Source organism: Rana temporaria, chromosome 5 (genome assembly GCF_905171775.1).
Source record: "Rana temporaria chromosome 5, aRanTem1.1, whole genome shotgun sequence".
NCBI classification, from domain to species: domain Eukaryota; kingdom Metazoa; phylum Chordata; class Amphibia; order Anura; family Ranidae; genus Rana; species Rana temporaria.
In genome coordinates, this window is record NC_053493.1 from 9,143,196 (window position 1) to 9,159,823 (window position 16,628).

General features: G+C 49.7%; 1 protein-coding gene across 3 annotated transcripts in view; it reads left to right on the forward strand.

Moving 5' to 3' along the window:
* Nucleotides 1-16,628, forward strand: part of LOC120939780 (lymphocyte antigen 6E-like) — a 440,733-nt gene that overhangs the window by 253,376 nt on the left and 170,729 nt on the right. Inside the window, exon 1 of one of the 3 annotated variants that reach the window (XM_040352135.1) lies at nt 15,772-15,944. The exons of 1 other annotated variant lie outside the window; for it this stretch is intronic. In XM_040352135.1, coding sequence (XP_040208069.1) covers nt 15,893-15,944 — 52 coding nt within the window. In that variant the 5' untranslated portion in view covers nt 15,772-15,892. Of the gene's footprint in view, nt 1-15,771; nt 15,945-16,628 lie in introns of those variants that run through there. One more of the 3 variants, XM_040352134.1, reaches the window with a different exon arrangement.

Below are 16,628 nucleotides of genomic sequence, written 5' to 3' on the forward strand. Positions count from 1 at the left end.
TTTTAGACACGACAAACAATTCACCCAAAACCAGCAAGGAGATAGGATCACACTTAGTGTAGTAAAAGGATTAAATATGGTGAACCTTTCCTCTTATCACCCCCCCCCCCCCCTGAAGAAAGGTATTGTAGAGAGATAATGAAGATATTGTCCTTGTCGGGCTTGTCATTCTGTGAGTCAGCGGATTGACAGATTCAAAGCCATAAAGGATTTGCATCTCTAGGAAATTACTCAACGAGTGTCTAAGAAACAATCACTCCGGCAGAACCACATTCCACCACTTTCACTCCGACCACATTCCACCACCACTGAAAAAAAATTGTAAAATGTCTTTGAGGAAACATATGTCTATATATTAGCGTCTTGACATCCGCTTCTGATTGATATCTCTAAACACCACGGTGCATCAGGTGGACACCGCTCCCCTCTGTCACCACCAGGCCTGGGACAAGGGGTGGGTAGGAGGGACGGCTGCCCTGGGTGCAGTGGGACTTTGGGGGATTTTGCTAGAAGAGGTGATGGGGGGGGGGGGGGGGATTGGTACTAGGAGCAGTGGCGGCTGGTGGTATATTTTTGGTGGGGGCAAAAACAATGCACTCACAGCCAACCCTGGTAGATCACCAGGTCACCTGCACCTCCTGCCATACGCCACCCACCGGTTGGGTCATCTGGGCATCTCCTCCTCCCCTGCATCACGTTGTGCATCTTCTCCCTCCTCTCTTCCGTGTGTCTCCTCCCTCCTCTCCTCTGTCCGTCTCCTCCCTCCTCTCCTCTGTGCGTCTCCTCCCTCCTCTCCTCGGTGTGTCACCTCCCTCCTCTCCTCTGTGCGTCTCCTCCCTCCTCTCTTCCGTGTGTCTCCTCCCTCCTCTCCTCTGTCCTTCTCCTCCCTCCTCTCCTCTGTGCGCTCTCCTCTGTGCGTCTCCTCCCTCCTCTCCTCGGTGTGTCTCCTCCCTCCTCTCCTCTGTGCGTCTCCACCCTCCTCTCTTCCGTGTGTCTCCTCCCTCCTCTCCTCTGTCCATCTCCTCCCTCCTCTCCTCTGTGCGTCTCCTCCCTCCTCTCTTTGGTGTGTCTCCTCCCTCCTCTCCTCTGTGCGTCTCCTCCCTCCTCTCCTATGTGCACCTCCTCCCTCCTCTCTTCCGTGTGTCTCCTCTCCTCTGTGCGTCTCCTCCCTCCTCTCCTCTGTGCACCGTGCATCTCCTCCCTCCTTTCTTCCGTGCGTCTCCTCCCTCCTCTCCTCTGTGCATCTCCTCTCTCCTCTGCGCATCTCCTCCCTCCTCTTTTCCGTTTGTCTCCTCCCTCCTCTCCTCTGTCCATCTCCTCCCTCCTCTCCTCTGTGCGTCTCCTCCCTCCTCTTCTCTGTGCACCATGCATCTCCTCCCTGCTCTGTGCATCTCCTCCCTCCTCTCCTCTGTGCGTCTCCTCTCCTTTGTGTGTCTCCTCCGTCCTATTCTCTGTGTGTCTCCTCCCTCCTATTCTCTGTGCGTCTCCTCCCTCCTCTTCTCTGTGCGTCTCCTCCCTTCTCTGTGCATCTCCTCCCTCCTCTCCTCTGTGTGTCTCCTCCCTCCTCTTCTCTGTGCGTCTCCTCCCTCCTCTGTGCGTCTCCTCCCTCCTCTGGATGTCTCCTCCCTCCTCTCCTCTGTGCGTCTCCTCCCTCCTCTGGATGTCTCCTCCCTCCTCTCCTCTGTGCGTCTCCTCCCTCCTCTGTGCATTTCCTTCCTCCTCTCCTCCCTCTTCTGTGTGTCTCCTTCCTCCTCTCCTCCGTGCGCCTGCGTCTCCTCCCTCCTCTCTTCTGCGCATCTCCTCCCTCCTCTCTTCTGTGCGTCTCCTCCCTCCTCTCCTCTGTGCGTCTCCTCCCTCCTCTCCTCCGTGCGCCCTGCATCTCCTCACTTCTCTTCTCTGTGCACTGTGCGTCTCCTCCCTCCTCCTAGGTGGCCAATCAGATTGCCTCTCCTTTCAGCCAATTGGGTGATGAGCCTCAGGGCCCGCTTCCTTATTGGCCGGGAGGAGAATCAGTGTGACAATAGCGACTATTCATTCGCTAATGTCACACAAGTGGGTGCCACCATTTTTTTAGGCCTATAAGAGCTCTGGTCATTGGAATCCATGTGTCCAGCTCCACGCATGTAGATTAGGGGGCCGGAAGCATGTATAGGGGGGGCGGCACCCATATACCCCATAAAGGAGGTGTAACTCAGCAGCATCCATGCAAAGGTCTGCACCAGGGAACTCAAGCCGTCGTATTTTATGTAGTTTACGTTGGACGTGAAAATGGCTGGGCGTAGGTTACATTCACGCCGTAGGCAGTGATCCAACGTATCTTAGGGAGTAGATCCGACGTGATTCTGAGCATGCGCACTGGGATGCGTCCACGGGCCGTTCATTATACGTATCTGTCTGAGCCTCAGCCCATCATTTGCATGGGGTCACGCGTCATTTGCATGGCTCACGCCCACTTCCACCTACGCCGGCTTACGCCTAGGTAACCCAGCGCAGATTTGGCAGCACTGGCTTTGTGAATCCGGTGCTTGCCTCTCTGCGCTGCGTCGGCGTAGCGTATATTAGATACGCTACGCCGGCATAAATATGCGCCAATGTCTGTGAATCCGGGCCAAAGGGTTTAGTTTGCACACATTTGCAAATTAATGTGTAAGGTGCAGCGGCCAAATCAAGGCACCCAGTATACTTTTTTATATTGCCTTTCTTTCCTCTCCTCCTTCTCATGCTGGCTAAAAACAGGTGTAGTTACTAACCACTTGAATAATTGGTGGTATCAATTAAATATGTTAATTTTCTGTAACCTGATAGGCCAATTATGCAGCGGTGGAGTTTGCATATGTGTATGCGAGTATATATATATATTCTGCCATATCTGTTTCAAACTAGCTACGACTAATGCCGCGTACACATGATCATTTTTTGGCATGAAAAATAACTGCGTTTTTCCAAATTCATCATTAAAACTACGTTGCCCACACACCATCGTTTTAAAAAAATGCTCTAGCAAAGTACGACGGCACTATAAAGGGGAAGTTCCATGCGGATGACGCCACCCTTTGGGCTGCTTTAGCTGATTCTGTGTTAGTAAAAGACGATTTGCGCTTTTCTGTCTGTTACAGCGTGATGAATGTGCTTACTCCATTACACTGGCGGCTGGTGCTCCAAATTTTTGGGGGGCGCAAACAAACAAACAAAAAAAAAACAATTGCAGCCTCACAGTGCCCATCATACACAGCTACTGTGCCCATCAATTGCAGTCACTGTGCCCATCAAAGGCAGCCACTGGGCCCATCATACACAGCTACTGTGCCCATCAAAGGCAGCCACTGTGCCCATCATACACAGCTACTGTGCCCATCAATTGCAGCCACTGTGCCATGCCATCAATTGTCGCCACTGTGCCATCAATTGTCGCCACTTTGCCATGCCATCAAACGCAGCCACTGTGCCAATCAACTGTCACCACTGTGCCATGCCATTACACGCAGCCACTGTGCTATCAATTGTCACCACTGTGCCCATCAATTGTCACCACTGTGCCCATCAATTGTCGTCACCACTGTGCCATGCTAAAGGCAGCCACTGTGCCATGCCATCAAACGTTACCACTGTGCCCATCAATTGTTGTCACCATTGTGCCCATCAATTGTTGTCACCACTGTGCCCATCAATTGTTGTCACCATTGTGCCCATGAATTGTTGTCACCACTGTGTCCATCAATTGTAGTCACCACTGTGCCCATCAATTGTTGTCACCATTGTGCCCCTGAATTGTTGTCACCACTGTGCCCATCAATTGTAGAACAGCGGCAGCGGCGATAATAACATAGATTCATGCAATGCATGAATCTATGTTATTAGACTCAGTGGCGGTGAGAGCCAGAGGGGGCGGCGCTCCAGCGCCCTCTATGGACGAACCGCCACTGCTCCATTACCAACGGTAGTTTTACCAGAACGAGCGCTCCAGTTTCATAACTTGCTTCTGAGCATGCGTGGGTTTTTAACGTCATTTTAGCCCACACACGATCATTTTTTACAACCCGAAAAACGACATAGTTTAAAACGTCGTTAAAAAATGCAGCATGTTTGAATTTTTTTTTTGTCGCTTTTTCAGAAGCCGAAAAATGATGTGAAGCCCATACACAATCGTTTTAAATGACATTTAAAAAAAAAAAAAGTTTTTTTCAAGCCGAAAAATGATCGTGTGTATGCGACATCAGGCTATTGCCAAAAAGCGTCAGCATTATTGTTTTATTGTCACTCTGATGTAGCAGTAAACGGCACTTCAAGGATTACAGTTTTGCCGGTGTCTTGCCGAAAAAGTTCCCCCGGCGGATAAGGACCCCCTTGTACTGCGCAGCCATCAACTGAGCCTCAGAAAATAGCCGAATATGTATAGCTGAGAGTCAGCTCTAGATGGCGCTAGGGTGACCACATTTCCAAACTACCATTCAGGGACACCCCCCTTCCCAAAAATCAGCTTGTGCTGTAACGAATCACAGCACAGTGATTGGACACAAGAGGTGGGATTTATGATTTCTCCAATCACAAGCAGGGGGCGGGGATTGTGCTCCTCCAGGCATTCCCGGCCAGGGCAAGTACTCTCAGTGATTAAAGCAGTGATGTGGCGGCCTTTTTTGGGGGCATCAGATTGGCCCGAGGGGGGTAGCTGTGTCAGTTTCATTCCGGGACACTGTATTGTGTCCCGGAAAATGCGGGACTGTCCCGGGCAATCCGGGACACGTGGTCACCCTAGATGGCGCCTGCGCATACCAACATCCAGGCTCATTCCTTAACATGTTAAAAAAGAGCCAGAGCGAGCGAAGCGAGGATGTGAGGCCAACTGGTCACTTTCAGCGAGGTCCACGTCGCACTGGACCTGCTGCAATAACTAGTTACATCGTCCTATCAAAAGCACCCGTCCGTCATTGCGCAGGCGCCATCTAGAGCTGACACTCAGCTCTACGTTCGGCTATTTTCGTGGAGCTCAGTTCACGCCTGCGCAGTACAGGGGGGGGTCCTTATCCGCCGGGGGGAACTTATTCATCAGAACACCGGCTCTTCTTGCTACCACCCCAGTATACTGCAGCCCCTGTATACCACCGACCTGACCACCTACCGAGCACACCTCCCCAGGGATTGGCCAGAGGGTAGCAAATATTCAGGTGAGAGATTTGCTTTTCCCTCCCTAAACACTGGAAGATTTTTTTTTTTAACAGAGACAGGTAAAAATAATCAATCTCACCACCTGGGAAACCCCCATCAGAGCCCCCCACAGCAGGTGTCCCCCATCAGAGCCCCCCACAGCAGGTGTCCCCCATCAGAGCCCCCCACAGCAGGTGTCCCCCATCAGAGCCACCCCACAGCAGGTGTCCCCCATCAGAGCCACCCCCACAGCAGGTGTCCCCCATCAGAGCCCCCCCACAGCAGGTGTCCCCCATCAGAGCCCCCCCACAGCAGGTGTCCCCCAGTAGAGCCCCCCCACAGCAGGTGTCCTCCATCAGAGCCACCCCACAGCAGGTGTCCCCCATCAGAGCCCCCCACAGCAGGTGTCCCCCATCAGAGTCACCCCCCACAGCAGGTGTCCCCTATCAGAGCCACCCCACAGCAGGTGTCCCCCATCAGAGCCCCCCCACAGCAGGTGTCCCCCATCAGAGCCACCCCACAGCAGGTGTCGACCATCAGAGCCCCCCACAGCAGGTGTCCCCCATCAGAGCCCCCCACAGCAGGTGTCCCCCATCAGAGCCCCCCACAGCAGGTGTCCCCCATCAGAGCCACCCCACAGCAGGTGTCCCCCATCAGAGCCCCCCACAGCAGGTGTCCCCCATCAGAGCCACCCCACAGCAGGTGTCCCCATAGATCAGTACCTGTCCAATAGATCCCTGTAGCTCAGGTGTGCTTAGAGCAGAAGCACATTACAGGGGGGCGGGTCATACGTGGCATTTTTGGTTACTAGGAGGGTGGCACTCGGAGAGCATTTCTGGGATGATTGGTAGCAGCTCCAGCCAACCCAGAAGCCTCTCATCACACCGCCTATGGGAGAAGAGCCGACATGCAGAGGGGGCGGGGCAGACGGGAGACTAAACCATGCGCACGGGACAGAATTAATTAGTGGAGCCTAGTACCGAAACGTGTTCTAGTACTAGGCTCTGCTGCGGTACCCAACATGGATTCCGGGGACAGCGGGAGGTATGCGCTCTTGTCGGTTGCCAGCGGAGAGAGCAAACAGGATGGGGAACAGCAGCACCCGCTACATGCGCTCCACCTCTGGACACAGACAAGGAGGAGGGAGGGGAGCACTTTGGAGCTTCAGGGCCCCCACCTCTGCAGCGCCTGGGTGCGGAGCACCCCACGCACCCTGCCTAGGATCGGCCCTGAGAGACAGAATATCAACCAAAAATCCATAAAAAACACACAATACAAATGTTATAAATTAAGTTTCAGTTCAGTGAGTAAAATAAGTATTTGATCCCCTTAGTAGTTGGTGGAGAAACCCTCGTTGTTGGGAAGCACAGAGGTCAGACGTTCCTTGTAGTTGGTGATCAGGTCTCCACACATCTCAGGAGGGATTTTGGTCTTTACAGATGTACAGATGGTGTTCTTAGGGCCACAGTCAGCATTTTTCTTCCTCCAAATACGGTGCTCCCCCCTCATCAAGAAGGCACATGTACAGTCATATTAAATGAACATCTAACTAATTCAGAAAAGGATTGGAAGAATGTGCTGTGGTCAGTTAACCGGTTCCCGACCGGCGCACGGAGGATGTCCAGTACGTCGACAGAATGGCACAGCTGCACAAATTGGCGTACAGGTACGTCCCCTTTAATTTGCGAGCCGCGCGGTCGTGCGCACGACTGCCGGCGGCACGCTCGTGACCCTGCCGTGTGCTCCGCGACCGTGCCCGTATGACCGATTGCTGCTGGTGTCCCGCGACCGGGTCACAGAGCTGAAGAACGGGGAGATGTCAGTGTGAACACAACATCTCCTCGTTCTGCCTAGTGACATGTCACTGATCATCTGTTCCTTGTCATCGGGAACAGCGATCAGTGACGTGTCATGGCAAGCCACCCCCCCTAACAGTTACAAGCACTTCCTAGGACACACTTAACCCCTTCAGCACCCCCTACAGGTTAACCCCTTCACTGCCAGTGTCATTTTTATAGTAATCAATGCATTGTTATAGCACTGATTGCTGTAAAAATGACAATGGTTCCAAAATAGTGTCAAAGGTGTCCGATGTGTCCGCCATAATGTCGCAGTCAGGATACAAATCGCTACTAGTAAAAAAAAAAATATTAATAAAAATGCCATAAAACGATCCCCTATTTTGTAGACACTGTGGGCCAAATTCAGAAAGAGATTCCGATTGTCGTATCTATGCGACCGATTCAGAGAATCAGTTACGCATAGATATCCCTAAGATCCGCCAGGTGTAAGTGTTTTACACTGTCGGATCTTAGGCTGCAATTTCAGGCTGGCCGCTAGGTGGCGCTTCGGTATTTTTACGCGAGGAATATGCAAATGAGGATTTACGCCGATTCAGAAACGAGCGACCGCCCGTCGCTTTTTTTTACGTCGTTTGCGTTCGGCCTTTTCCGGCGTATAGTTACCCCTGCTATATGAGGGGTAGCTGATGTTAAGTATGGCCGTCGTTCCCGCGCCGAGTTTTGAAATTTTACGTCGTTTGCGCAAGTCGTTTGCGAATACGGCTGGACAAAATTTACGTTCACGTCGAAAGCAATGACATCCTTGCGACGTCATTTAGAGCAATGCACACTGGGAGATTTTACTGACGGCGCATGCGCCGTTCAAGTAAAACGTAAAAATAGCGGGGTCAAGGGAAATTTAAATAAAACACGCCCCCTACATCCCCATTGGAATTACGCGGCCTTACGCCGCAACACATAGGCTACGCCGCTCTAACTAAGGGCGCAAGTTCTTTCTGAATAAAGTACTCGCGCCCAAAGTTAGAGCGGCGTAACGTATCTCAGATACGTTACGCCAGGCGGACAGATACGGCAATGTATCTGAATCCAGCCCTGTAACTTTTGCGCAAACCAATCAATAAACGTTTATTGCGATTTTTTTTTTTTACCAAAAATATGTAGAAGAATACGTATCGGCCTAAACTGAGGATATTTAAGTAAGAAATATTGCTTTTTTTTTAAATTTGTCGCTCTTTTTTCTGTTTATAGCGCAAAAAATAAAAACCGCAGAGGTGATCAAATACCACCAAAAGAAAGCTCTATTTGTGGGGGGGGGGGGGGGGGGGGGGGGGGAGGACATCAATTTTGTTTGGGAGCCACGTCGCACGACCGCGCAATTGTCAGGTAGAGCGACGCAGTGCCGAATCGCAAAACGTGGCCTGGTCTTTGGCCAGCAAAATGGTCCGGGGCTGAAGTGGTTAAGACCAAAATTGAGCTGTTTGGCATTAACTCGACTATGCTGACTATGACCCTAAGAACACCATCCTTACAGTCAAACATAGCGAGAACAGAGAGGTAACGTGCCGCCCAAAATATAACCAGCAGCTCCTCCGGGGGTAGTGCTAAATTCTTAAGAATTTTCTGATTTTCTTTTTTTCTAATTTACGAATTTACTATCAAACCTGAAAAACGAAAAAAAAAAAAAAAAGAGAGAATGAAAATAAACACATTTTTGACAGTGCACAGTCTTATTTGCCACCTCACCTGATAACCAGAATATAATGGCAGATTAACCACTTCCCGTCTGGTCAATAGTCAATTGACGTCCGGGAAGTGACTGTGAAATCCTGATTGGACGTCTATTGACGTCCTGCAGGATTTGATGGGGGGCGCGCATCGCGGCGATCGGTGATGCGGGGTGTCAGTCTGACACCCTGCATCTCCGATCTCGGTAAAGAGTCTCCGGCGGAGGCTCTTTACCACGTGATCAGCCGTGTCCAACCACGGCTGATCACGATGTCAACAGGAAGAGCCGTTGATCGGCTCTTCCTCACTCGCGTCTGACAGAGGGGGGTTCGCGCTGATTGTTTATCAGCGCAGCCCCCCCTCGGATGCCAACACTGGACCACCAGGGAGTGCCCCCTAGTGCTAAAAAAAAACCACAAATAAAAAAAGAAATAACACAATCGATGCCAATCAGTGCCCACAAATGGGCACTGACTGGCAACATGGGCACTGGCTGAAATGATGCCCAGCAATGCCATCAGTGCCACCCAGTGTCCATCAGTGCCACCTCTTAGTGCCCATCTATGCCCAGTGCCCACCTATCAGTGCCCATCTGTGCCACCCATAAGTACCCATCAGTGCCACCCATAAGTGCCACCCATGAGTGCCCATCAGTGCCGTCTATGAGTGCCCATCAGTGCCGCCTATCAGGGCCCATCAGTGCCACCTCATCGGTGCCCATCAGTGCCGCCATATCAGTGCCCATAATTGAAGAATACTTACTTATTTACAAAAAAAAATTAACAGAAAAAAATAAAAACGTAGGGCCAGATTCACAGCAGAAATACGCCGGCGTATCTACTGATACGCCGGCGTATTTTCAAATTTGCCGCATCGTATCTTGATTTGGAATCCTCAAACCAAGATACGACGGCTTTTGGCTTCGATCCGACAGGCGTACGGCTTCGGATCTTAGGTGTAATTTTCCGGCGGCCGCTGGGTGGAGTTTGCGTCGTTTTCCAGCGTCGGGTATGCAAATTTGCTGTTTACGGCGATCCACGAAGGTACGCGCGTTCGTTGCATTCTCTTACGTCGTCGCTGGTCGGCTTTTCCCATCGCAAACTTAAGCCTGCTATTTCATGGCTTAGATTTTTACCAGCCATGTTAAAGTATGGCCGTCGTTCCCGTGTCGAATTTCGATTTTTATTTTCTTTGCGTAAGACGTCCGGGAATACGAAAGTACGTTACGCACGTCGCCGTTCAAAAAACACGTTGGGGCGCCGTAATTACGCGCAAAGCACGGTGGGAAATTTCCTAACAGAGCATGCGCAGAACGTTTGGCACGGGAACGCGCCTAATTTAAATGGTACACGCCCCATTTGAATTAGGCAGGCTTGCGCCGGACGGCTTTACGATACGCCGCCTCAAGTTTACAGGCAAGTGCTTTGTGAATCAAGCACTTACGCCGAAAACTTGCGGCGGCGTAACGTAAAGGGGATACGTTACGCCGCCGTAAATATTCGTGAATCTGGCCCTTAATTTTTTTTCAAAAATGTTGGTCTTTTTTTAGTTGTTGCGCAAGAAATAAAAATCGCATAGGTGATCAAATACCACCAAAAGAAAGCTCTATTTGTGGGAACAAAGTTATAAAAATTTTATTTGGGTACAGTGTAGCATGACCGCGCAATTGTCATTCAAATTGCAACAGCGCTGAAAGCTGAAAATTGGCTTGGGCAGGAAGGTGCGTAAGTGCCCGGTATGGAAGGGGTTAATTGAATAATTTGATTGCCGTATTTACAAAAAGAACAAAACAAACAAAAATAAACATATTTAACCTTTTCATAAGCCATTGAAATGAGTAATTTATTGTCAGATTATATCAGCATGTGTACAGGTAAGGCCAGTTTTCGGCCTCTTTTAGAGCCACAGAGTTCGTTTTACAAGTATACATGTAGTATACACACGGGCCAGAATCTCATCAGGAAAAAAAACGTAGGCCCAGATTCTCAAAGGACTTACGACGGCGCAGCGCCATGTACGCCGTTGCAAGTCCTAATCCGACCCGTCGTATCTATGCGTCTGATTCTTAGAATCAGTTACGCATAGATATCCATTAGATCCGACAGGCGTAAGTCTCTTACGCCGTCGGATCTTAACTGCATTTTTTTTTACCGCTAGGTGGCGCTTCCGTCGAATTCCGCGTCGAGTATGCAAATTAGCTAGATACGCAAATTCCCGAATGTACGCGCGGCCGACGCAGTAAAGTTACGACGTTTACGTTAGGCTTTTCCCGGCGTAAAGTTGCCCCTGTTATATGTGGCGCAGCCAATGTTAAGTATGGCCGTCGTTCCCGCGTCGAAATTGGAAAAAGTTACGTCGTTTGCGTAAGTCGTCCGTGAATGGGGCTGGACGTCATTTACGTTCACGTCGAAACCAATGACGTCCTTGCGGCATACTTTGGAGCAATGCACACTGGGAAATTCCACGGACGGCGCATGCGGCGTTCCGCAAAAACGTCAATCACGTTGGGTCACAGTAGTTTTGCATAAAACACGCCCCCCCAAACCAAATTTTAATTAGGCGGATTTACGCCGGCCGATTTACGCTACGCCGCCGCAACTTACGGAGCAAGTGCTTTGTGAATACTGCACTTGCCCGTGTAAGTTGCGGAGGCGTAAGGTAAATCAGATACGTTACGCCCGCACAATTTTACGCGGCTCTACGTGAATCCGGGCCTTAGTCTTTGCCGGCGAGAATCTCTTGCCGCCCCGAGTGTACACACAGACCTTTCAAAAGAACCATGGTTCTTTTGAAACGCAAGAACGCGGTGACGTCATCGCGTACGACGAGCATGCGCTCGGCACATTTGATGCCGTGGCCGCCATCTTGCTGCACCCTACCTATGCCGTGGAAGCTACCGCGCATGCGTCAAAGTCATTTCGAGCATGCGCGGGTTTCCACGGCGACAGGTAAGTATACACACTCTCGGTTTTCTCGTCGGGAAACAGGCCGACAAGAATCCCAACGAGAAAATAGAAAGCAGGATCTCTATTTTTCTCATCGAGATTCTGGCCAGATTCCCCGACGAGAAACCTGAAAGCCTCGTACACGCGCTCGGTTTACTCGGCAAGAAAGCTCTGCCAGCAGTTTTCTTGCCGAGAAAATCGAGCGCGTGGACGAGGCTTAAGCCCTGTACACACGTTCGGATTTCTGATGGAATCTAATCCGATGGATTTTTTCGTCGGATATCCGATGAAGCTGACTTTCATCAGTCTTGCCTACACACCATCGGTCAAAAATCCGACCGTGCCAAAACGCGGTGACGTAAAACACTACGACGTGCTGAGAAAAATTAAGTTCAATGCTTCCGAGCATGCGTCGACTTGATTCTGAGCATGCGTGGATTTTTGACCTTTGGACTTCCACACAGACGATCGTTTTTTTCTATCGGTTTTCGATTCAAAGGAAAAATTTAAAACATGTTCTATTTTTTTTCACCGATGGAAAAAAAGACCGGTGGTCTGTTTTCATTGGACAAACCGATCGTGTGTACGAGGCTTAAAGGGAATGTAAAGGTAATTTTTTTTTTCCTAAATATCTTCCTTTACCTTAGTGCAGTCCTCCTTCACTTACCTCATCCTTCCATTTTGCTTTTAAATGTCCTTATTTCTTCTGAGAAATCCTCACTTCCTGTTCTTCTGTCTGTAACTCCACACAGTAATGCAAGGCTTTCTCCCTGGTGTGGAGTGTCGTGCTCGCCCCCTCCCTTGGACTACAGGAGAGTCAGGACCAGTGGCGGCTGGTGCTCAAAATTTTTGGGGGGGCGCAAATGAAAAAAAAAAAAGAAAGAAATTGCAGCCTCACTGTGCCCATCAAACGCAGCCACTGTGCCATCATTTTTCACCACTGTGCCATGCCATCAAATGCAGTCACTGTGCCATCAATTATCACCACTGTGCCATCAAATGCAGTCACTGTGCCATGCCATCAAACACAGCCACTGTGCCATGCCATCAAACGCAGCCACTGTGCCATCAATTATCACCACTGTGCCATGCCATCAAATGCAGTCACTATGCCATCAATTCACATCACTGTGCCATGCCATCAAACACAGTCACTGTGCCATGCCATCAAACACAGTCACTGTGCCATCAATTATCACCACTGTGCCAAGCCATCAAATGCAGTCACTATGCCATTAATTCGCACCACTGTGCCATGCCATCAAACGCAGCCACTGTGCCATCAATTATCACCACTGTGCCATGCCATCAAATGCAGTCACTATGCCATCAATTCGCACCACTGTGCCATGCCATCAAATGCAGCCACTGTGCCATCAATTATCACCACTGTGCCAAGCCATCAAATGCAGTCACTATGCTATCAATTCGCACCACTGTGCCATGCCATCAAATGCAGCCACTGTGCCATCAATTATCACCACTGTGCCATGCCATCAAATGCAGTCACTATGCCATCAATTCGCACCACTGTGCCATGCCATCAAATGCAGTCACTATGCCATCAATTCGCACCACTGTGCCATGCCATAAAACACAGCCACTGTGCCATGCCATCAAACGCAGCCACTGTGCCATCAATTATCACCACTGTGCTATCCAATCAAATACAGTTACTATGCCATCAATTCGCACCACTGTGCCATGCCATCAAACGTAGTCACTGTGCCATGCCATCAAACGCAGCCACTGTGCCATGCCATCAAACACAGCCACTGTGCCATCAATTGTCACCACTGTGCCATGCCATCAAACGCAGCCACTGTGCCATGGCATCAAATGCAGCCACTGTACCATGCCATCAAACACAGCCACTGTGCCATCAATTGTCACCACTGTGCCATACCATCAAACGCAGCCACTGTGCCCCTCAATTGTCGCCACTGTGCCATGCCATCAAACGCAGCCACTGTGCCCCTCAATTGTCGCCATTGTGCCAATTGTCACCACTGTGCCCTTTAATTGTCGCCACTGTGCATGTCACTGTGCCCTTTAATTGTTGCCACTGTGCCCATTGTCACCACTGTGCCCATTAATGCCACTGTGCCCTTTGTCGCCACTGTGCTCTTTGTCGCCACTGTGCCCTTTGTCGCCTCTGTGCCCATTGTCGCCGCTGTGCCCTGTAAAATGCACTTACCTTTCTCCTTCCACGTCCCTTGATGTCTTCTCCCGCCTTGGTGACGCTTCAGCCAATCAGGTTACCGATAACCAGAATTGGTGAACCTGATTGGCTGAGACGGCCGTCAGTCTTATCCAAGGAACGCACCCCCCGTACGTTCCGAGGATAAGCATCCGGGAGACGAGGGCTGTACATGGAAAGCCGCACAGCCAACCAGCTGCCGTTATTCAGGTGGTCGGCGCTCAAGGTCCGGCCACCTGAATAGACCAGCGGCAGCTGGCAACAATAACATACATTCATGCAATGCATGAATGTATGTTATTTCAGTGGCGGTGCGGAGCCAGAGGGGGCGGCGCTCCAGCGCCCTCTATAGACGGGCCACCACTGGTCAGGACGCTCTCTATGCTGCAGATAGAGAAAAGAGCTGTGTGTTAGTGGACGTCCTGACTCTCCCGTAGTCCAAGGGAGGGGGCGAGCACGACACTCCACACCAGGGAGAAAGCCTTGCATTACTGTGTGGAGTTACAGACAGAAGAACAGGAAGTGAGGATTTCTCAGAAGAAATAAGGACGTTTAAAAGCAAAATGGAAGGATGAGGTAAGTGAAGGAGGACGGCACTAAGGTAACGAAAACTATACAGGAATTTTTTTTTTTTTACCTTTACAACCCCTTTAACCACTTCCGGACCGCCGCATGTATTATATATACGTCGGCAGAATTGCACGGACAGGCACATGTACGTGCTCTGCTTGACGTGGGTCGGGGGTCCGATCGGGACCCCCCCCCCCCCGGTACATGCGGCTGTCCCGTGGCTTCAGGAGCGATCCGGGACGAGGGCGAGGCTATTCGTTTCTAGCCGCCCCCTCGCGATCGCTCCTCGGAGCTGAAGAATGGGGAGAGCCGTATGTAAACACGGCTTCCCCGTGCTTCACTGTGGCGGCTGCATCGATCGAGTGATCCCTTTTATAGGGAGACTCGATCGATGACGTCAGACCTACAGCCACACCCCCCTACAATTGTAAACACACACTAGGTGAACACTAACTCTTACAGCGCCCCCTGTGGTTAACTCCCAAACTGCAACTGTCATTTTCACAATAAAGAATGCAATTTAAATGCATTTTTTGCTGTGAAAATGACAATGGTCCCAAAAATGTGTCAAAATTGTCCGAAGTGTCCGCCATAATGTCGCAGTCACGAAAAAAATCGCTGATCGCCGCCATTAGTAGTAAAAAAAAATAAAAAAAAATAAAACTATCCCCTATTTTGTAAACGCTATAAATTTTGCGCAAACCAATCGATAAACGCTTATTGCGATTTTTTTTACCAAAAATAGGTAGAAGAATACGTATCGGCCTAAACTGAGGAAAAAAAATTTTTATATATGTTTTTGGGGGATATTTATTACAGCAAAAAGTAAAAAATATTGATTTTTTTTTCAAAATTGTCGCTCTATTTTTGTTTATAGCGCAAAAAATAAAAACCGCAGAGGTGATCAAACACCACCAAAAGAAATCTCTATTTGTGGGGAAAAAAGGACGCCTATTTTGTTTGGGAGCCACGTCGCACGACCGCGCAATTGTCTGTTAAAGCGACGCAGTGCCGAATCGCAAAACCTGGCCTGGGCATTTAGCTGCCTAAAGGTCCGGGGCTTAAGTGGTTAAGTCTCCTCTTTGTCTCGGCTCATGTTGTTAGAAGCCTCTTGTACCTAATGGTAGATGTGATCCATCTTATAGGTCTCAAGAATCCGGTCACATAGGAAACTCGATTGCTACAAACTTCAGAGTAACAGGAATGTGTTTTCCCTTTTGCACAATTGTTAGTAAGTTGCAATTAACGGTGCGTGACACCTGACATTGTATTGTCCTAATGCCGGGTGTCATGTGAACATAATTGATGGATTTCTCTACCATTGGACGTCATGTGACTCTACCTAGGGGCATTTGGTCAACTGAAAAATAATTGTCATCTATAGAAAAAGCAGCCAATCCCGGCCTCCCCTGTGTTGGTTTTCATGGGGACGGCTGTAACAAACACATGGAGACGTATATATTGGGGCACAAGGTCTTTGGGGAGTCACAAGCCTCCTTCAGCTCACAATGGCAGCATATGCAAGCATCCTTCTCCTGGCCGCTCTCTGCATCGGGACAGGTAAGGGGCCGCCGAATTCTTATAGCCAGTAGTTCGGAAGTTGTAGTGTAGGTAGGGTCGGCACTCATCCCTTTAAAAACCGAACACATATTGATTACACAGGTTCTGTGGCTGATTAAAAGGGTTGTAAAGGAAATTTTTTTTTTCCTAAATAGCTTCCTTTACCTTAGTGCAGTCCTCCTTCACTTACCTCATCCTTCCATTTTGCTTTTAAATGTCCTTATTTCTTCTAAGAAATCCTCACTTCCTGTTCTTCTGTCTGTAACTCCACACAGTAATGCGAGGCTTTCTCCCTGGTGTGGAGAAAGCCTCTTGAGGGGGCGAGCAGGAGGGTCAGGACGCTCTCTACTTTGCAGATAGAGAAAGGAGCTGTGTGTTAGTGGGCGTCCTGACACCCCTGCTCGCCCCCTCCCCCCTCAAGAGGCTTTCTCCACCATGACTATAGAATGGTACAAAAACATCCTCCGAGAGCAACTTCTCCCAACCATCCAAGAACAGTTTGGTGAGGCACAATGCCTTTTCCAGCATGATGGAGCACCTTGTCAGAATGCAAAAGTGATTAGACATGCGCGATTTGGTTCGTAACGAATGGATTTTCATACAAATTTGTTAGTATCCGTACATTCGGATCAATTCGAATAGCTGAAAGTACTAAAATACAAAAATTACAGAATTACAAATAAG